A 22,055-nucleotide genomic window follows, 5' to 3' on the forward strand; every position below is an offset into this window, starting at 1 on the left:
GATTGCAGAACTAACATACAAATTTTCACCAGAAATTAATTTATTGGATGTGGACATCACTGGCAAGGCCCATCCCTAATTGCCCTCAAGAAGGTGGTGGTGAGCCACCTTATATAACTGAGTGGCTTACTCGGCCATTTTGAAGGGCAGTCAACCACATTGCTGTGGGTCTGGAGTCACATATAGGCCAGACGATCTCCTTTTCTAAAGGACATTAGCAAACCAGATGGGTTTTTACAACAATCTGGTAGTTTCATGGTCAACATCACTGATACTAGCTTTTTATTCCAGATTTATTTAATTGAATTTAAATTCCCCAGCTGCCGTGATGGGATTTGAACTCGTATACTCTGGATCACTAATCCAGTAACATAACCATTATGCTACCATTCCTATATTGTTGCACTACTTGAAGTTATTGGTAGCCTGTTACAAAAATAAAAGTAGATTTGAAGTTGGCACTAAGAGGAAAGGCATCCCATTTCTCAGCTACAATTGTTCACGTTAGTGAGCGCAACAGTCAGCAATAGAATAATAATAAATAATATTAGCATCTAAGTATCCTGTCTGATACACAGCATATTGGTTTTATTAGTACTCCATCTTATATATGTATATAGTTCAAAGAATATTCCACAGAGTATAATGAAACCAGTGCATTTTGCTAGTTTGACATCATACTGACAGCTCCAGCAAGATCATTGGTTCATAATTAAAGTGATATGTAAGTAGAACTGCCCATGCTATTCATTTAGCAAACAGAAAATACAAAGAACTCAGTTGCTTTACGTATATCAACACGAAGAATCAAAATATTAGCCACATGTATTGAAAAACATATTCACTGTGTATATGCAATAAATATTAAAAGAATTTGGGTTATTTTGTTTTTTTTTCTACAGCATTAATACAGGGTATTGGAGAACACAAGAAAATCGCAAAATCTGTACATGTAAACAGCCACACTTTCACTGAGTCAAAAATCAGAAGGAAATACAAAGTTCACATTGGTATTAGTACAAACAGTTAAGGAACCGGATTCTCCTCTTCCCAGTCAAAATAAATCGAAAGCACCGCTATTTTGTTGTTTACTAACAACATCCAGTTAATTTGCTGACTGCAACTGTACAACACATCAAATTCTAGCCAGTTAATGGTTATTAACCCTCTGAATCCTACAGGAAATATTTCTGCAGCAGTACAGTTAGCATTGTTCAGTGTCACTTGGAATGGTTTCCATTCAGAAAATGTCTTCCGTGTGGTCAGCATTTTCTGCGTAAGGGTGCAATAGTACAGTAGATCAACAAAGTAAACAGCCTAACAACTAGAATTTAAAAAAAAATCAGCACTCCATGATGACTGTATAATTACATACAGTCCTCAGAACTACTCATTATCATTGTGCAACAACATTTCAGTGACTTTAAGTTATGGCTGAAAAATACTTAGTGGTCCCCCAGTTTTACTCAATAGCTGCACTTAAGAAAAAGTAACTCACAGCATCAAAGGGGGCTAAGATTGTCTTTTGCCTATTTTTTTTTTTCTCTCTTTTCCGGAACTGCTAAGGACAACAACCCACACAGAACAAAACTTTGCAACATCCTGTACATAAAAAATATTTACCCCCCCCCCCCCCCCCCACTCCACTACGAAGAAAATTAACTCTGTGTCATATACAAATCACTCACAAGGACAATTAGCATAAAACAGAGGGCAGAGAACAGACACCTGCTTTTCGGCCTGAAAGAGGTCCCGAAAGTATATGAATGAGGTTATATTAAGCTTCCATCGCCTTTCAACATAGCTATCACAGTGGTGGAAATAACCACCGTTTCAAAATCCATTCATGCCATTGGTCTGTACAATTGGGCTGTTATGAGGATAGTAGCATTTTCAGTATGGATAAAGGAGTGTTTTTATTCATATATAAACATTTATAAATTTAATGACATTGAAACAAACATTAAAATCTACCAGATACTAGTGAACATGGGTGAATGCTAATTAGCCCAACAGCTGATATAGTTGTGAAGAAATTTTGATTTAAAGTCTTCAACACAGGATGTGTTTGCTAAACAGGTCTCAGTATGGCACCAAGATAGCAACATAAGAACAGGAGTTGGCCATTCAGCCCCTTGAGCCTGTTGCTCCATTCAATGAGATCATGGCTGATCCTAACTCCATTTACCCACCTTGGCTCCATATCCCTTAATACCCTTAGCTAGCAAAAATCTATCGATCTCGGATTTAAAATCATTAATTGAGCTAGCATCTACTGCTTTTTGTGGGCGAGAGTTCCACATTTCTACCACCCTTTGGTGTGAAGTGTTACCTAACTTCTCTCCTGCATGGCTTGGCTCTGATTTTAAGGTTATGTCCCCATGTCCAAGTCTTCCTCACCAGCAGAAATGTTTCTCTTTATCTACCCTATTAATTCCTTTCAAACTCCTAAGAATCTCAATCAAATCACCCCTTAGCCTTCTATATTCCAGGGAATACAAACCAAGTTTATGTAATCTCTCCTCATAATTTAACCCTTGAAGCCCTTGCAATGTTCTGGTGAATCTGCGCTGCACTCCTTCCAAAGCCAATATATCCTTTCTAAGGTGCGATGCCCAGAACTGTACACAGTACTCCAGATATGGTCTAACCAGGGCTTAGTCTAGCCGTAGCATAACTTCCTCCCCATTATATTCTAGCCCTCCAGTTATAAAGGCTAAAATTCCATTAGTCTTTTTGATTTTTTTTGTATCTGACTACTATTTTCTAGTGATCTGTGTACATGGACCCCTAAATCTCTTTGGACCTCCACTGTTCCTATCTTTTCACCATTTAAAAAATACTTGGATCTCTCCTTCTTTGGTCCAAAATGGATGATGGTCTGGTTGAGGAATGTTTCTGTTTAAGGTTCACATTTGTTTACTAGCTAGTTCTATATTCAAATAAATATTGCTCTACTGTTTTGGTCTTCATTTACAAGATATTGGATGGTTGGAGCTGAAAAAAAAGCTGTGTAACTATATTTATCACACAGTAATGGAGGTGTGCAGTAGCACCTCAGCCAGTAATATCAGCAAAATCTAGTGTGCATCATTTATTGGTGTAATAATCATTTAGTTCCTGAAAAAAATTGTTATCGAGTGAATAAGCATTACATTTCAAAATTAACACGGATTTTAAAAGGTTTCCCCTGTACAATTAAATCTCAAATCATTATTGAGGCTTGTTCAATGGGAAATATCCATTCTTAAAAAAAGACAACATTTCACTGCAAGCTTTCAATGCCCTCTTATTCAAATTGTAGCTAAATTCCAGTGTATAATCTATTCACTCTCCAGATGTGTTCTAAGAGTGAAGTGAAAGAAGGAAGTTATCAACGGGTTGGGATGGGGGAGAGTGAGCAAGTAATATCTCAAGCTAATTGTTTTTTGGATCAGTCACTGTATAAGGATTGGTATTAAGTTCCAATTCAAGGTGATGCAGACCTGTGCGTATGATTGATTTTACTCTACAGTTGATATTTAACATGTACCAATAATGAAGGGAAAACTGAGGTAGAGGTAGCTCATAGACAGCCTTTTTACAGGAATGGTTTAAGGTTAGTAACCAGCATATTTAATGAGATCTGGGTAACATCAGTCCTGAAGCAATTGTTCGACAAAGTGAGGTTTGTTCCAAAGGTAGGGTAAACTTTAGATGCAGGCAGCAACCTAGGGCACACATATTCTTCACTCGTTAGGTATGATTAAAAGTTGTAGGAGTTTGATCCTTTTTAAAAGATGCATCCTTTTCTGGGTCCTCAGAGCAAAACTGTGGGCTTCCCACAGTAAGCAGGTTTTAATAGAGTTCTTTGGAAAGCTAACAACATATTAATGCATGTGGCATTTGGAAGCAGATCTACCAACTTTCACACATCATGCTCAGGGTGTCTGTATTTTGTGTGGGGCTGCCCTATTCTACTCTATAAAGGGTTAACTGCTAGCATAAGCAAAATACTTTTATCTCGGGTAGCTATTTCTGCAAAGTTAATGAGTTCACCCTTGAATGTAGAGAACAAGACTTTGTGGTAATCCATGGGTTTTATTAGCCTGAAAGAACCCCAAACAATATCACTGCAGTGAAACAAACCTAAATATAGGTTAATGGCTTCTTGGAGCCATCTTGTTCAAATATTTATACAGCCAGTGCCAGTGAAGAAAGTTTAACCTTTTGAGACCTAAATTTAATTTGAAACTTTCTAAACACAGTGTTTATTTCTTTACAATATAAGACCTACAATAATTATTTTAAAGTTGCTAATGGTAACTATTAAAAAGCAGAATTAGAGAAAAGTATAAAATGACAAACCATTTCCTGTTTCACAGTATTCACTTTTTAAAAAAATAGTAAAAATTTTACGTTGGTATAAATTGTTACCTGAGTTCTGAAAGGTTTCATGATGCACTTTCATTTGCTGAAAAGACAAAAACTTAATCTTGCAGGATTTGAGATCAAGCATTTGACAGTGAATAAAGCGAAAGATATCTGATGTAACTTCATGAGATGACGGACTGCAACTGGGATTTGGGGTTTACCTACAATAATGGATAAGTGCTTAACTGGCTGCAAATTATACCCCTCAGGCTGCCTTTATATCATCAGTTCAAGCCAGGCAATACCCCATTTACATTGACTTGCTGGAACTTTTTCTCTTGCCCAAGAGAGAGCGCTGCAAGTGTATGCTTACGACAGTGCATAGAGCTCCTCTCCCAGCAGTTAAATTTTAAATGTTTAGAGAGTGTGAGCGTCGGTGTCTTACACTATCTGAACACTTTAAAAGGTGCCCAATATGTCCAAGGCACGCCAGGGCACCTTTTACACTTGCTTTGATACTGAATGGATTTCCACTCCAAGTGGTGTCAAACCGGTGGGGTGGAACTCTCCCCTCCAGGCAGTCTCACTCTGGTTCTCTTTGGAGTCAAACTGAGTCCTGACTCTGCATTTACACTACAGTCACTATTTATGTAAAAATATTATACTAATAACATGGAGGCTGATATGGAACTAGCTATGACTAAAACTGGAGTTTTGTTGTCTTATGGAATGTGTTTCTAAAGAATGCCTATCCTGCTGACAATATTATAAAATATTATAATTACAGGCTACAAATCCTATATTTTCTATCAGGCACATTCTGACATCAGAACATGCATTAGAATTCTTCAGAGCTTATATGTCCAATATTAATAAACTAGCACTCAGCTGTGTTACTCACTCTGATATAACAATCCATATGTACAGGCAAGCACAAAATGGGCTGCATGTCTTATACTTAAAAAGTGCACTCCACTAATTATAGATAAATGTATGTGATCTTTCACCACCTTTGGACTCGTATGTACACTCATATCTCTTGTACACAAATTTCACCCTAAAATCAATCTACACACCCACCTTTGGGCCTGTATTATTCGATACATGATCAGATTTAATACCAGGACATTTTATTGTGTGTGGATTCCCCAACAGTTGCCTCCATTAGTTGCAGCAATAATGTATTGCAGACCTCACTGCAGATACTATTTAGTGGATAAATGTCCAGATTTCAAAAGGAGCAAAGAACAGCTAGTACTAAGACAGTTTTTGTAAATTAGTTGAATAATGCATGTACCATTGATGCTACTATCCTCATAATACATCAAACTGATGACCAGAATGAACGCAAAACCAATAGAGATTAACTCCTCTGCTCTATTGTTCTTCCAGAAAGCCCAGACTAGGTTATTTCTATTAGCAGCGTTACTAGGTATTGCACCTGGGAATTGAATGGTATGTGGGTTTTGTATGGCAACTGGCCAGGAACTACAGCTGCCTGTGAAAGGAGCTGAGTCCTTGCACATGTCAAATCTTTCAGTTTGTGCTGCCAGCTAAGAAAACAAAGATACTCTGGTGAATGAGGTCCTTGGGTTGAAGACATATGCACTCACACACTCGGTCCTGATGAAGGTCTGAGGTTAAAGGTTGGTGGCATTATCACTTCCATAGCAGCAATGGGTTAATGGCCATCATGTAACAAGAGGAATCTCCTCCCAATTGCCAGTTGTGAACTGGGTAACTACAGGACGTGGGGTTTTATCACTAGGACTGTGCTGACAAGAGTCAATTCTGTTGTAAAATGAGGTTTTCCAGTTCATCTGCGGAGCGGAGGAGGAAGGCTGCTGACTCTCTGTAGCCAGCGATGAGCTGCCGGACCGCATTAATTTCTGTTGGGCTGAGCTGTGCTGCTGGTACACTCCTGCTGTTGTTTGTGTTGGATGAAGTCGAGTTTGCGGCCAGTGCCTTCATGCTGAGATCAGTTGGACCTGAAAGGATTAAGAAATTAACCCATTTATCTTTCGTGTTAAACATTTTAACATACTCGGTAGTTTTACTGACCAAAGGTGATTTTGATAAGAAACTGGCAGTATAAGCTTAGGGGGAATCTTAAATGGTGAAAATCTGAAATGTGCATTTGTATGTGTAATGTTTTTGCAGCAGAACTGGATACTTACTTTTGAAAACACTCCAAAGATGTAATATGTGGGTTACATACCAGATGCTTATAAATCATTGAGTTTTCAGATCTGCTACCTCACAGAGAAGAGGGAAGGGAAGTTGCTTGCTGCTAGACTTCATCAAATTGGCGAAAAAGCCCAAAGAGTAATAAGCATTTGTGATGTTTAGACATAAGTTAACTCCATAGCCTAGGAATTGAGCCTTTAAACTGATAAGTGGGGAAATATGGCAATAAAATTGGGAATTGCTGCAGTCCCAATCCGTCTACATTGCTGGCCATGTCAGGAGGCTTCTGTGTACTAAAAGAGTACAGTGTGGGTATTAGGTTAATGAAGGCAATTAATACTAGCATAATAGTCATTTACCTGGGGGGGCAGGGGAGGGAGAAAGAGGAGCCAGAACCATATTTATCAGCTTCCATAACACGTGTGCTACGTGCTCCTACTATCTGTATAATTCTGGTGTTTGAGCTGAAGCAGTGTGTGTAGTGAAGATTTACCAGGAAATAGCGGAGTTTCCAAGCAATACTGTTGTCTAAACACAGCACAAAAAGAATTGCATTCAGTGCTCCCCAACCACGGAATGTGGCTGCGGAGCATCAGCAGGTTAAGGAATGAGTTAGCAGAAATGCGAGGTGGCACTAAAGGCGTATTATCTGGAACCCCAGGTCTCGGGAGGTTACAGTTTAGGAGGGAGGCAGTGACCAAACCGTGATGTCTCCTACACAAAGGCCTTAAGACAACAACTATATACTGGACAGCAATACCAGTAGCCATGAAGATCAGCGCAGCCTTGATTTTTATGCTTCTGGCTCCTTCCAGGCTGGCACTGGGGACACCTGCAGTGTCAACCAATTTGCTGCTCACAGATGCAGCAAGGATGGTGACTGATGATTAGTCCAGGAGGCCAACACCTTCCTAACATTTACCGCTCAGCAGAGTTGCACAGTTCCATAGTACAGCTGACTTTCCATGACTTTATAGGGTAATTGATTGGCTACACTAATTGCATTGGCTCCTGCCCATAATGATGTGACCTACAAGAACAGCAAGTGATTCTACTCTCTCATGTTCAGCTGGTCTGCAACTACGAGGATAGAATCATCCAGGTCAATGGTTAGATCCTTGCAGCTCCCTTGATGCATTTATTTGGCCCCAATTTTCTTTGTCGGCCTTATTTGAAGTGTGTGGAACAATGGCTCCAGGGAGACCCATAATATCACTGCACCACTCATGCAGAGAACCTGACTGTTGACACAATGAGGCCCACCAGGATCATCATTAAGCATACTGAACCAGTGTTTCAAATGTTTGGATGAATGATAGAACAACCTCCCTCTCCCCTCACCATTGTCATGTGCTGTAGGCTTCGTAACTTTGCTCTGACGCAGAGTCCAGGAGATGTGCCAGTGAAATAAAGATGCAGCTTTGTAACACTAATGCATTCTCAAAGACAGTTGTGCTGGGTACTTATACAAGATAGTTAGCTAGGTGCCTGAGTTGCCCCTTTAAAAAAGCCCTCCTGTCCACAAAACAAAGGATTTGCCTAAAACTCCTTCAGCACCATTGTCCTCTTTCTCTACTACCATCAGTGCCCAGCGTTTTCACTGCTGCTGCATTATTCTGCACAACTACATTCTCAGAATAATGTATAAATCAAGTGCACAAAAAAAATCACTGAATAATTTGCATGATATGCGAATGATGGTCATCTGTTTAGTCACAGTGCTTCCCCTTTGTGGTGGTAAATTGTGTGATGGGTAACGTCTAACCTATATCTTCTCAAAGATTCCCTAGTGACAGAAGTATGTGTGTTGGTTGGCTGGCTGCAGGGTTTCACTGGAGGTTTATTGGACTTGTTATGGTCCTAGACCTCTTTGGGCTGGTGGACTAGGTGCTTCCGGGCGGGCAGGAAAGAGGTGGCCATTAGTCACAAGAATTGTGTGCCTCCTCTCCCCGACTCCTTACAGTAGAGTTTACAGTGTCTGGCCTATAAAACCGTGTTTCCTCAACTCTGTAATGCCCAATTCTACAGCAATGTTGCTGAGTAAACATCTGCCTTTCAGTGTTATTTCAGATACTTAACTAATTCCCAGTGCAGTTCACAGCTGGTTTAGAGGATTAGTGCTTCTCCCTTTTCACTGGTAGGATTGTTGCATGAAAGATGTAGCTCACATGTCAGCAAAATTTGAAGTAAACCAGCAAGCTCCATTAGGCCCCAAAACCTTTAACAACTCACTGTTTATCCATGAATATAGCACATCAAAAGCAATTTCCAAGCTGACAAGATCAAGTGCTCCGATAAGCAGAGCAGATTCATAAACTGAAATCATTTAGAAGTTCCTGTTGGTCAATGATGGTGGCAAAATCACAAATATTGTGATCACTAGATAATGTAATTCTACTACAGGTAATATAAATCTCTTGATTAAAATTACCTCTAGCACTTAAAAAAAAAGATTTCCAGCACAATGGCAAGCAAGCTATTTCCCCAAGCCCGTGTTCAACGTGGGAGGGGTGAACAAACTGCAGCAAAAACAAATTCCCTTCCCTCCTCCAGGTATTAACTCCTTGCTGTAATACAGTTCCACAGGCAGCTTTGATACCTCACCCAATTGTCTGTTCTTCACATGAACATTGCCATTGGACGTCAGCAGGTTTTTAATACCACAGTGGACATCACAGCAAATTGTAATCCTGTCCTCACCCAATATCCACACATACTTACAACAGGGGTCACTGGACAGCAATCAAGAAATGGAATCCTGATTGATTTTCCTTCTCCTAACCCAGGGTGCTGATACCAATTGTAGCATAGCCCTGAGTCAGTGATTTCTGCATAAGCGTGGGATCGTTAACGTCTGTCTGGCTGAACTATGCACTAGATAAATCAGCGGAACCATCAGGGGACCTCTCAGCTTCACATCTCAACCATCTGTATTCTGTTGCCAATTGCTATATAGCTCCTGTCATGGCAGCACCATCGTTCCAAGCACTGGCATCTGCTGGACTACATCACTGTTCGAGCAAGGGACCGCAAGGACATCCGCATCACCTGCGCCATGACAGGAGCTGACGACTGCTGGACAGACCACCGCCTAATCCGCTCTGTCATCTCCATCAATGTAGCCCCAAAACAGCAGCGGCAACAGAAACAATGCCGCAGGAAAATCAATGCTGGAGCACTCAAAGACCCCGCTAAGAAAGCCCTATTCAGCCTGCGCCTCACTGACAACTCCCAGTGATGCAGAGGCACAGAGTGTCCATAGTGCCTGGTCTGCACTCAAGACCTCCATAATCAGCACCTGTAAAGAGACGCTCGGTCACTCGACCAGGAAACACCAAGACTGGTTCGATGAGAATGACCAGGAGATCCAGGAGCTAATAAGCCGCAAACACAAGGCATTCCTTGATGCGCCATCAATTACTCAAAAGACTGAGGTTGAGCGAGTAACAATCAGGCTTTTATTAACTAAAGAATGAAGGTCTTGTCTCGAGTGGTCGACCCGTCCAGAATACTAAGGGACTGGGAGGTAGTCACTTATATACCTGGAATAGTGGGAGGAGTCAGCCGAGGCATGTCCAGACCTGTACCTAGTGGAATACACATACAGACACAGACAGGTATGACAGTGGTTTACCACATTCACCCCTTGTTTAAAAATGAGTCCGGCGGGGTGAAGTGTATTTAAAAGTTCGTGTATTGGAGTCTCTCCGGAGGTCTTGTCTGCCGCTGTGATCGACGTGGCGACGGCAGGGGTGGTGGAGCTTCCGGCGTCGCGTCCCGTGTAGGCTGGGGCCCTGGAGTGTAGTCCTCGTGGGTGACGGTCCAAGGCGAGCCGGCTGCTGGGGTTGGATATCGGGTCGTGGGGGGGGGGGTGGTAATGGGTATGGGTTACAGCGGTCCCCGAGGGTGCGAGGTCTCGTATGGAGACTGTGTCCTCCCGCCCGTCCGGGTACGCAATGTAAGCGTACTGGGGGTTGACGTGGAGGAGGTCGACCCTCTCGACCAGGGGGTCCGTTTTATTGGCCCTCACGTGTCTTCTCAGTAGTACCGGCCCTGGGGACGTCAGCCATGGCGGTAACGATGTCCCCGATGTGGACTTCCTTGGGAAGACAAACATTTTCTCGTGAGGGGTGGCATTGGTGGCAGTGCAGAGCAGTGACCGAATCGAGTGGAGTGCATCGGGGAGCACCTCCTGCCAGCGGGAGGTCGGAAGGCCCCTAGACTTTAAGGCTAGTAGGGCGGCCTTCCAAACTGTTGCATTCTCTCTTTCCACCTGTCCGTTCCCCCGGGGGTTGTAACTGGTGGTCCTGCTTATGGCTATACCCCTAGCGAGCAGGTACTGGCGGAGTTCGTCGCTCATAAACGATGAGCCCCGGTCGCTATGGATATAGCTGGGGAAACCGAACAGGGTGAAGAGGCTGTTCAGAGATTTAATGACCGTGGCACTGGTCATGTCCGGGCAGGGGATAGCGAACGGGAACCGGGAGTACTCGTCAATGATGTTGAGGAAGTACACATTGCGGTCGGAGGAGGGGAGAGGCCCTTTGAAATCGACGCTCAGGCGTTCGAAAGGGCAAGTGGCTTTTATCAGGTGGGCTCTGTCTGGTCTATAAAAGTGCGGTTTGCACTCAGCGCAGACTTGGCAGTTCTTGGTCATGGTCCTGACCTCCTCGATGGAGTAAGGCAGGTTGCGGGCCTTGATGAAGTGGAAGAACCTGGTGACCCCCGGGTGGCAGAGGTCATTGTGGAGGGCCCTCAGCCTATCGATCTGCGCGCTGGCGCAGGTGCCACGCGATAGGGCATCTGGGGGTTCATTGAGCTTCCCAGGCCGGTACAAGATCTCGTAATTGTAGGTGGAAAGTTCGATTCTCCACCTCAAGATCTTGTCATTTTTGATTTTGCCCCTCTGCTTGTTGTTGAACATAAAAGCAACTGAACGCTGGTCAGTGAGCAGGGTAAATCGTTTTCCGGCCAGGTAGTGCCTCCAATGACGCACAGCCTCCACGATAGCCTGGGCCTCCTTCTCGACCGCGGAGTGTCTGGTCTCCGGGCCCGGGAGGGTTCGTGAGAAGAATGCCACGGGTCTCCCCGCCTGATTAAGGGTGGCGGCCAGAGCGAAGTCGGACGCATCGCTTCCCACCTGGAAGGGGATGGATTCGTCCACTGCGTGCATGGTGGCTTTGGCAATGTCTTCCTTGATACGGTGGAAGGCTAAGCGGGCCTCTGCCGTCACGGGAAAAGAGGTGGACTTGATCAGCGGACGGGCTTTGTCTGCATAGTAGGGGACCCACTGAGCGTAGTAGGAAAAAAACCCTAGGCACCTCTTCAGAGCTTTGGGGCAGTGGGAGTTCCATAAGGGGACGCATCCGGTCCGGGACCGATGACCCCGTGTTCCACAACACAGCCAAGGATGGCGAGGCGGTCTGTGCGGAATATGCACTTCTCCTTATATGTCAGGTTCAGGAGTTGGGCGGTGCGGAGGAATTTCTCGAGGTTTGCGTCATGGTCCTGCAAGTCATGGCCGCAGATGGTCACATTATCTAGGTAAGGGAAAGTGGCCTGCAGCTCGTTTTGATCGACCATCCGGTCCATCTCCCTTTGGAAGACGGAGACCCCATTGGTAACGCCGAAGGGAACCCTAAGGAAGTGATAGAGGCGGCCGTTTGCCTCAAAAGCAGTATACTGGCGGTCTTCAGGGCTGATGGGGAGCTGGTGGTATGCTGATTTCAGGTCAATGGTCGAAAAAACGCGGGTACTGTGCGATCTGGTTGACCATGTCAGCTATGCGGGGGAGTGGGTAGGCGTCCAGCAGGGTGTAGCGGTTTATTGTTTGGCTGTAGTCGATGACCAGGCGTTGTTTCTCGCCGGTCTTAACGACCACAACCTGGGCTCGCCAGGGGCTGGAGCTGCCCTCAATAATCCCCTCCTTCAGGAGCCGTTCCACTTCGGTTTTGATGAAAACCCTGTCCCCGGCACTGTATCGCCTGCTCTTTGTGGCGATGGGCTTACAGTCGGGGGTGAGGTTAGCAAACAGTGGGGGGGGGGGGGTGGGACTGAGTGTGGAGAGGTTGCATCTGGTGCGCGGCGGGCAATTTGGAGGCTGCTGGCTGCGGACTGTGAGTGGGGGGAGGGGGCCACCGTACGCCATCGTAACGCTTTTGAGGTGGCACTGGAAATCCAACCCCAGTAGAACGGCAGCGCAGAGGTCGGGCAGGACCAGGAGTTTAAAATTATTGATCACAGTCCCGTCTACTACTAGTGTCACCACGCAGTAGCCGCCAATGTCCGCTGACTGGGACTCGGAGGCCATAGAAATCCGCTGGTGCGCAGGCAGGACTGGGAGAGAGCAACGCCGCACCGTGTCGGGGTGGATGAAGCTCTCTGTGCTCCCGGAGTCAAAAAGGCAGTTTATTGCATGGCCGTTTACCTTAACGTCCATTTTGGACCGAGCTAGCTGGTGCGGTCTCGTTTGGTCCAGCGTCAGAGGCCAGCGTAGGGGTCGGTGTGTCGCTGCGAGTATCAGATGGGGGGGGGGTTGGCGGTCTGCTGCGTCCCGGCTGGTGTCCAAGATGGCGGCGTCCATGATTCCCATGTGGCTGGAGTTGTCCAAGATGGCTGCTGCTGCGGTGGTTCGCACATGGCTGGGGAGGCCCAAGATGGCGGCCTGCATGCGGCACTGTTGGGGGCCCAAGATGGCGGCTCACACGCGGCGCTGCTGGCGTTCGGGGTGGCTTTGGCCTTGCAGACGCTGGCGTAGTGTCCCTTTTTCCCGCAGCCCGAGCAGGTCGCATTCTTCGCCGGGCAGCGCGCTCTGGGGTGTTTGGCCTGGCCACAGAAGTAGCATTTCTGGCCTTGGGATACTGCTGTCTGGCTTTGGGACACTGCTGCGGTAGTTGGGCCGTTGTTGGGCTGTGGCTGGGGTGGCACGGTGCTATGGGGCTGTCCTACCGTGTCCCAGGTTGTCGTTCCCCGCGGCGTCCACGGTGCAGAGGAGTAGGCATCCATGCCCCGGAAGGCTGCGTTCAGCGTTAGTGCGATGTCGGAGGCTTTGTCGAGGGTGAGGTCACTCTGCTCCAGCAGTCGCTGTCGGGTGTAGTTGGACCTGTGGCCCGCTACGAAGGCATCCCGGATCAGTTCCTCCGTGTACTTAGTGGGCGTTACCGCCTTACACCCACAGGCCCGGCCAAGCACGGACAGTGCTTGGAGGTATTCCTCAGTCGATTCCCCAGGTTGTTGCTTGCGACTCCCCAGAAGGTGCCTAGCGTATACTTCGTTCACAGGGCGCGTGTACTGGGTCTTGAGGAGCTGGAGGGCGGCTGTGTACGAGGTCGCGTCCCGGATGACTGAGTACACTCGGTGGTTCACCTTGGAGAACAGGACAGACAGTTTGTCCGCATCCGTTTCGACCGCAGTGGAGGCAGTCAGGAATGTCTCGAAGCACGTGAGCCAGTGAGCAAACTTGGTGGAAGCGTCCGCTTCCCGACTGTCCAGGTCCAGGCATGCTGGTGTGAGGATCTTCTCCATTATAAAAAATTTAGTTAATAAAATTGATGCGCCATCAATTACTCAAAAGACTGAGGTTGAGCGAGTAACAATCAGGCTTTTATTAACTAAAGAATGAAGGTCTTGTCTCGAGTGGTCGACCCGTCCAGAATACTAAGGGACTGGGAGGTAGTCACTTATATACCTGGAATAGTGGGAGGAGTCAGCCGAGGCATGTCCAGACCTGTACCTAGTGGAATACACATACAGACACAGACAGGTATGACAGTGGTTTACCACATTCCTGATCTGGAAACAGCAACACAACTCAAGAGCAAGAAAACAGCTCTACAGATGCCTGAAGGCCGAGGTCCAACAAAAAATCACAACCTAAAGAACAGGTGGTGGGTGGAGAAAGCGCAGGAGAGCCAGCAGCTAGCCGACAACCATGATGTGCGTGGATTCGTTAGCGCAGTCAAGACCGCCTGCGGCCCAAGCACCCAAGGTTCTACACCACTATGGGCCAAGAACGGAGAGGTCCTCATCAAGGACAGGGAGGCAGTCAGTGCCCGTTGGAAGGAGCACTTTGAAGATCTCCTTAACCGAGACTCTGTCTTCGACGACTGTCCTCAACTCCCTCTCGCAGCATGCTACCCGCCATCATCTCAGCACAACCCCAGCCCAGCATGAGGTTGAAAAGGCCATCCGACAACTGAAGAACAACAAGGCCTCAGGAGCAGATGGAATCCCTGCCGAGGCGCTAAAGCATGGTGGAGAAGCACTACTGGTGCGAATTCGTGAACTAATTTCTCTTATCTGGAAGGAGGAGAGCATGCCAGGGGATCTCAGAGACGCCATAATTGTGAACAACTTCAAGAATGGTGACAAGTCCGATTGCGGTAATTACAAAGGAATTTCCCTGCTATCTGCCACGGAAAATCATCGCAAGAATCCTCCTCAATCGCCTTCTCTGTGGCCAAAGAGCTCCTCCCAGAGTCGCAATGCGGATTCCGCCCACTAAGGGGCACAATGGACATGATCTTCACCGCGCGCCAATTACAAGAGAAATGCAGGGAACAGCACCAACCGCTGTACATGGCCTTCTTTGATCTCACAAAGGCCTTTGACACTCAACCGTGAGAGATTATGGAGTGTTCTCCTCAAATTCGGCTGCCCTCAAAAGTTTGTCACCATCCTCCACCTGCTTCACGACGACATGCAAGCCGTGATCCTGACCAACGGTTCCACCACAGACCCAATTCATGTACGGACCGGGGTCACGCAAGGCTGTTTCATCGCACCAACACTCTTCTCGATCTTCCTTGTGGTAATGCTCCATCTCACCCTCAGTAAGCTGCCCGCTGGAGTGGAGCTAATTTACAGATCCAAGATCCAAGGTCGTTCCCTTCCTCTGTCATCGAATTCCAGTATGCAGACGACGCTTGCGTCTGCGCACACTCGGAGGTCGAACTTGTGGTAAACCACTGTTATTGTTGTTCACCGTTGTTGTTGTTGTTGCACACTGTTGTATCTATGCATGCCTCAGCTGGCTCCGCCCCTGGCTCCACCCACATGCCCAGGTATAAAGGTGACTGCTCTGCAGCCCCCTGCCTTCTTGGAAACCAGTCAACCACGAGAGGCATGCTCTGTTCTTTGTTAATAAAAGCCTTTTAGTTACTCTCCTAACTCTCCGTCTTTTATGAGTAATTGATAGCGCATCAGAACTCCAAACCATCGTTAACACCTTCACCAAAGCGTATGAGAGCATGCGCCATAGAAACATAGAAGATAGGAGCAGGAGTAGGCCATTCGGCCCCTCAAGCCTGTTCCGCCATTTAATGAGATCATGACTGATCATCCAAATTCAGTACCCTGTCCCTGCTTTCTCCCCATATCCCTTGATCCCTTTAGCCTTAAGAAATATATCTAACTCCTTCTTGAATATATTTAATGAATTGGCCTCAACTGCCTTCTGTGGTAGAGAATTCCACAGGCTCACCACTCTCTGGGTGAAGAAATTCCGCCTCATCTCTGTCCTAAATGGCTTACCCCTTATCCTTAGACTGTGACCCCTGGTTCTGGACTCCCCCGCCATCGGGAACATCCTTCCTGCATCTAGTCTGTCTAGTCCTGTTAGAATTTTATAAGTTTCAATGAGATCCCCTCTCATTCTTCTAAACTCTAGCGAATACAAGCCCAATCTCTCTTCATACGTCATTCCTGCCATCCCAGGTATCAGTCTGGTGAATCTTCGCTGCACTCCCTCCATGGCAAGAACATCCTTCCTCAGATAAGGCGACCAAAACTGCACACAATACTCAAGGTGTAGTCTCACCAAGGTCCTGTACAACTGCAGCAAGACATCCTTGCTCCTGTACTCGAATCCTCTCGCTATGAAGGCCAACATACCATTTCCCTTCTTAACCGCCTGCTGCACCTGCATGCTTACCTTCAGTGACTGGTGCACAAGAACACCCAGGTCTCGTTGCACTTCCCCTTTTTCCAATCTATTGCCGCTCAGATAATAATCTGCCTTCCTGTTTTTGCCACCAAAGTGGATAACCTCACATTTATCCACATTATACTGCATCTGCCATGCATCTGCCCAATCACCCAACCTGTCCAAATCATACTGGAGTTTCTCCGCATCCTCCTCACAGCACACACGTCCACCCAGCTTTGTGTCGTCTGTATACAACTCCCACTAACGTTTTCTGCCCCTTAGTATTTCTCAGCTCTACCCATACAGATTCCACATCATCAGAGCTAATAACCTTCCTTACTATTGTGTTAATCTCCTCTTTAACCAGCAATGCTACCCCACCTCCTCTTCCTTTTTGCCTGTCTTTCCTGAATATTGAATACCCCTGAATGTTGAAATCCCAGCCTTGGTCACCCTGGAGCCATGTCTCTGAAATCCCAATTATATCATATCCGTTTACATCTATTTGCGCAGCTAATTCATCCACCTTATTACGAATGCTCCTCGCATTAAGACACAAAGCCTTCAGGCTTGTTTTTTAACACACTTCGACATTTTAGAATTATTATTTACTGTGGCCATGTTTGATTTACACCCTTGATTTCTCTGACAGCCACTTTTGCTTTTCTCCTTCCTGTCTTTTGCTTCTATCCTTGCTTCCCTTTCCTCTGTCTCCCTGCACAGGTTCCCAACCCCCTGCCATTTTAGTTTAAACCCTCCCCAACAGCGCTAGCACACACTCCCCCTAGGACATCGGTCCCAGTCCTGCCCAGGTGCAAACCGTCCAGTTTGTACTAGTCCCACCTCCCCCAGAACCGGTTCCAATGTCCCAGGAATTTGAATCCCTCCCCCTTGCACCATTCCTCTAGCCACGTATTCATCTGAAATATCCTTCTATTTCTACTCTGACTAGCACGTGGCACTGGCAGCAATCCTGAGATTACACTAAACATCTGTAAGATAAAGGTCCTCTACCAACCTGCCCCCGCCACACAGTACTGCCCCCCGATTATCAAAATCCATGACAAGGCCTTGGACAACATGGACCACTTTTCATACCTCAGGAGCCTACTGTCAACAAGGGCAGATGTCGATGACGAAGTCCAACACTGTCTTCAGTGTGCCAGTGCAGCCTTTGGTCGCCTGAGGAAGAGAGTGTTTGAAGACCAGGACCTCAAACCCGGCACCAAGCTCATGGTCTACAGAGCAATAGTAATACCCGCCCTCCTGTATGCCTCAGAGACATGGACCATGTACAGCAGGCACCTCAAAGCACTAGAGAGGTACCACCAATGCTGCCTTCACAAGATCCTGCAAATCCATTGGCAGGATAGGCGCACCAACGTCAGTGTTCTCGCTCAGGCCAACATCCCCAGCATCGAAGCTTTGACCACGCTCGCTCAGCTCCGATGGATGGGTCACATCGTTCGCATGCCTGATACGAGACTCCCAAAACAAGCGCTCTACTCGGAGCTCTGACACGGCAAGAGAGCCCCAGGTGGGCAGAGGAACTGCTTCAAGGGCACCCTCAAAGCCTCCTTGAAAAAGTGCAACATCCCCACCCACACCTGGGAATCCCTGGTCCAAGACCGTACAAAGTGGAGGAGAAGCATCCAGGAAGGCGCCGAACACCTTGAGTCTCTTCGCTGGGAGCAAGCGGAAGCCAAGCGCAAACAGCTGAAGAAGGAGCGCATGTCAACCCAAGCACCCCACCCACCTGCCCCTTCAACCACTGTCTGCCCCACCTGTGACAGAGACTGTAGGTCCTGCATTGGACTCATCAGTCACCTGAGAACAAATTTTTAACGTGGAATCAAGACATCTTCGGTTCCGAGGGACTGCCTAAGAAGCATACCATATCTGTCACTCCAATCTGGAGGAAAAGTAGGAAAAGCGTGTTTACCAATGTGTTGGACAAATTATACATATATATAGAAAAATGTTAAATGGAAAAAAAATACAATTCGGTTTAAAAGGAATAAAATCCAAAAGGGACTGTACTTCTGCTTTGCATACTGTTCCTTTCATTCTAGAAGATGATAACCGAAATGCTGTTTGCTCTGTGGTATCAGAAAGGTTAATTAACAATCTCTCCTTGCTGCATATTTTCATATAGTAACTCAGAATGACAGTTACAAACATACAAGTGATACTGGAGTCTTCAGGACATATGAAACATCTGTCCTCTCTTCACCTTAATCACTGAACTGGTGAAAAGAAAACAACAAAGTCCAGTACACTGCACAGGTTTTTAAAAAAAGTCACATATAGAAACATAGAAGATAGGAGCAGGAGTAGGCCATTCGGCCCTTCGAGCCTGCTCCGCCATTCAACGAGATCATGGCTGATCATCCAAACCCTAGCACCCGGTCCCTACACCAACAACCATCCCACCCAAACCCTATCCCCATAACCCCGTAACCCCACATATTTAATCCCCCCTAACACTAAGGGCCAATTTTTATCATGGCCAATCAACCTAACCCGCACATCTTTTAAATAAACTATAAATTACATGAAATAACTATTTTAGTCTCTGAGCAGACTTTGAGAAGTTATAATTTACTTTCCCTGCTTACTGGTTTTACTAGGAATAGACCCCGCATTGTCCAAAGGGCACAGGCAGCAAGTTGCCCAATGGATTCCAATGCCATCTTTGGCTTGGTTGCTAGGAGCCAGGAGAGAATTGGCCCAGTGGAACTTCCTCAACTAATTTTTCTCTTCCACCTGTAAGCAGAAGCCTGGCAACGCATTAATGCTCCAATGAGCAGGTTCACTGAGCTGCCCTGAAAACATAATGGCCCAGAAATTCGGGTCTCCATGGGTGAGTACGCACGGGGTACTCACCCGTAGGCCCAATGGAAGTCCCGGTTTCCTGCATGCACTGCGCATGCGCGGGAAACCGGCACTTCCGTTCCCCTGAAAGAAGGGGTTCAGAGTTCGAACGCGTGCGCGGGAGAAGCTGCGCGTGTGCATCGAACATATGTTTTTTTTTTTTTTTTGACAGGTTTTCCCGGGAGGGTAAGTCTGTAGAAGTTACACATTTAAAAAGCAGGTGTAAGGCCTGTTTTTAACAAGGTAAGTGGTGAATTAATTAAAATTAAAACATTTTTTCCACAGGTTTATTATTTTTAAATGCCTTAAAGCAAGGTAAGTTTATTTTTAAAATAACAACAGAAAATGCTGGAAAAACTCAGCAAGTCAGGCAACATCCGTGGAGAGAAATTTGAGTTGACGTTTCGGGTTTGACCCTTCTTCAAAACTGGAGAGAAAAGGAACTAGATCGAAGGCAGGGCTGCGATCGGACAAAAGAATAAAAGAACCAAAAGAAGTAAAAGAGATTAGAAGCTAGACGAGATGGTAATAGGCTGTGATTAGGTGTAAAGTGTACTGGCAGGGCAAAAGATAGCTGCCAGGTGTGAGAGAGAAACAAAAGGAAAGGGGGGGGGGGAAGGAAAGGAGTGGAAAAATATAAGTGAAAATGAAATAGGGGCCGAGGTTATGATCTGAAATTGTTGAACTCGATATTGAGACCGGAAGGCTGCAGAGTGCCTAATCGGAAGATGAGGTGCTGTTCCTCGAGTTTACGTTGAGCTTCCGTGGAACAGTACAAGCGGCCAAGGACGGTGAGGTCCGAGTGGGAATGGAGCGGTGAATTGAAATGACAGGCGACCGGAAGCTCGGGGTCACCCTTATGGACTGAACGGAGGTGTTCCGCAAAGCGGTCACCCAATCTGCGTTTGGTCTCCCCAATGTAGAGGAGACCGCATCGTGAGCAGCGAATACAGTATACTAGATTGCGAGAAGTACAAGTAAATCGCTGTTTCACCTGGAAGGGGTGTTTGGGGCCCTGGACAGTGGGGAGGGGGGAGGTATAGGGGCAGGTGTTACATCTCCTCCGCTTGCATGGGAAGGTGCCAGGCGAAGGGGAAGGGCTGTTTGGGGTGATAGAGGAGTGGACTAGGGTGTCTCGGAGAGAGCGGTCCCTGCGGAATGCTGAAAGGGGAGGGGAGGGGAGGGGAAGATACGTTTGGTGGTGGGATCACTTTGGAGGTAGCGGAAATGCCGGAGGATGGTCCGTTGAATGTGGAGGCTGGTGGGGTGAAAGGTGAGGACAAGGGGAACCCTATCGTGGTTCCGGGAGGGAGGGGCAGGGGTGAGGGCAGAGGTGCGGGAGATAGAACTGACACGGTCGAGGGCAGTGTCAACCACGGTAGAGGGGAATCCTCGGTTGCGGAAAAAGGAAGACATGTCTGAAGCACTGGTGTGGAAGGTGGCATCGTCGGAGCAGATACGGCGGAGGCGGAGAAACTGGGAGAATGGAATAGAGTCCTTACAGGAAGCGGGGTGGGAGGAAGTGTAGTCCAGGTAGCTGTGGGAGTCAGTGGGCTTGTAGTAAATATTGGTCGATAACCTATCCCCAGAGATGGAGACGGAGAAGTCGAGGAAGGGAAGGGAAGAGATGGACCATGTGAAGGTGAGGGAAGGGTGGAAATTGGAGGCAAAGTGAATGAAATTGTCAAGTTCGGGGCGAGAGCAGGAAACGGCACCGATACAGTCATCAATGTATCGGAAAAAGAGGTGAGGGAGGGGACCTGAGTAGGACTGGAACAAAGAGTGTTCCACATAGCCCACGAAAAGGCAGGCATAGCTAGGACCCATGCGGGTACCCATGGCAACACCTTTGATTTGGAGGAAATGAGTGGAGTTAAAGGAGAAGTTGTTCAATGTGAGAACAAGTTCAGCCAGGCGGAGGAGGGTCGTGGTGGATGGGGACTGGTCGGGCCTCTGTTCGAGGAAGAAGCGGAGTGCCCTCAGGCCATCCGGGTGGGGGATGGAGGTGTAGAGGGATTGTACGTCCATGGTGAAAAGGAAGCGGTTGGGGCCAGGAAACTGGAAACTGTTAAAGTGGCGGAGGGCGTCCGAAGAGTCGCGGATGTAGGTGGGAAGAGACTGGACAAGGGGAGAAAAGATAGAGTCAAGATAGGAAGCAAGATATTTTTAGCCCCGTTAGAAAATAAAATTATTTTTTTCAAAAATTTAAATTATTGTTTAAAATAGTTATTTCATGTAATTTATAGTTTACTAGCTGGGGAGCCCCGCGTTGCGAGGGCAATTTTGGGGCGCGAGGGCAATTTTGGGGCGTTTGGTCTCCCTGCCCCTGTGTCCCCCCTCTCCCTGTCCTATCCCTCCCTCCCCCCCCTCCCCTCTCTCCCTCCCTCCCCTCCCCTCTCTCCCTCCCTCCCCTCTCTCCCTCCCTCCCCTCTCTCCCTCCCTCCCCTTTCTCCCTCTCCCTCCCTCTCCCCCTCCCCTCCCCCGCTCCCCTCTGTCCCTCTCTCCGGCCCCTCCCCCTGCCTAGCGCCTGAGGTCCGGTGCCGTTGCTGAGGTCCCCCGCGTATCGCGCGGCTGATGGACGGCCGCTGCGGGCGGGCGGGCAGCGCATGCGCGGTGAGTATGGGCGGCGCATGCGCGGTGAGTGCGGGCGGCGCATGCGCGGTCAGTGCGAGCGGCCCGCGGGAGCCGGCAAGGCCGTTAGCGAGCGGGAAACTTC

At 47.2% G+C, this 22,055-nt stretch overlaps 1 protein-coding gene across 5 annotated transcripts in view; it reads right to left on the reverse strand.

The window, feature by feature from the left end:
• Positions 1 to 559: 559 nt before the first annotated feature.
• nol4lb (nucleolar protein 4-like b) overlaps positions 560 to 22,055 on the reverse strand; it is a 344,616-nt gene continuing 323,120 nt past the window's right edge. For all 5 annotated transcript variants that reach the window (XM_086005529.1, XM_086005527.1, XM_086005530.1 and 2 more), the window contains one exon: positions 560 to 6,341. In XM_086005529.1, the coding sequence (XP_085861655.1) occupies positions 6,139 to 6,341 (203 nt within the window). In that variant the 3' untranslated portion in view covers positions 560 to 6,138. The remainder of the gene's footprint in view (positions 6,342 to 22,055) is intronic.

Source organism: Somniosus microcephalus, chromosome 13, assembly GCF_052327205.1.
Source record: "Somniosus microcephalus isolate GS21.2 chromosome 13, FLI_Smic_1.0, whole genome shotgun sequence".
NCBI classification, from domain to species: domain Eukaryota; kingdom Metazoa; phylum Chordata; class Chondrichthyes; order Squaliformes; family Somniosidae; genus Somniosus; species Somniosus microcephalus.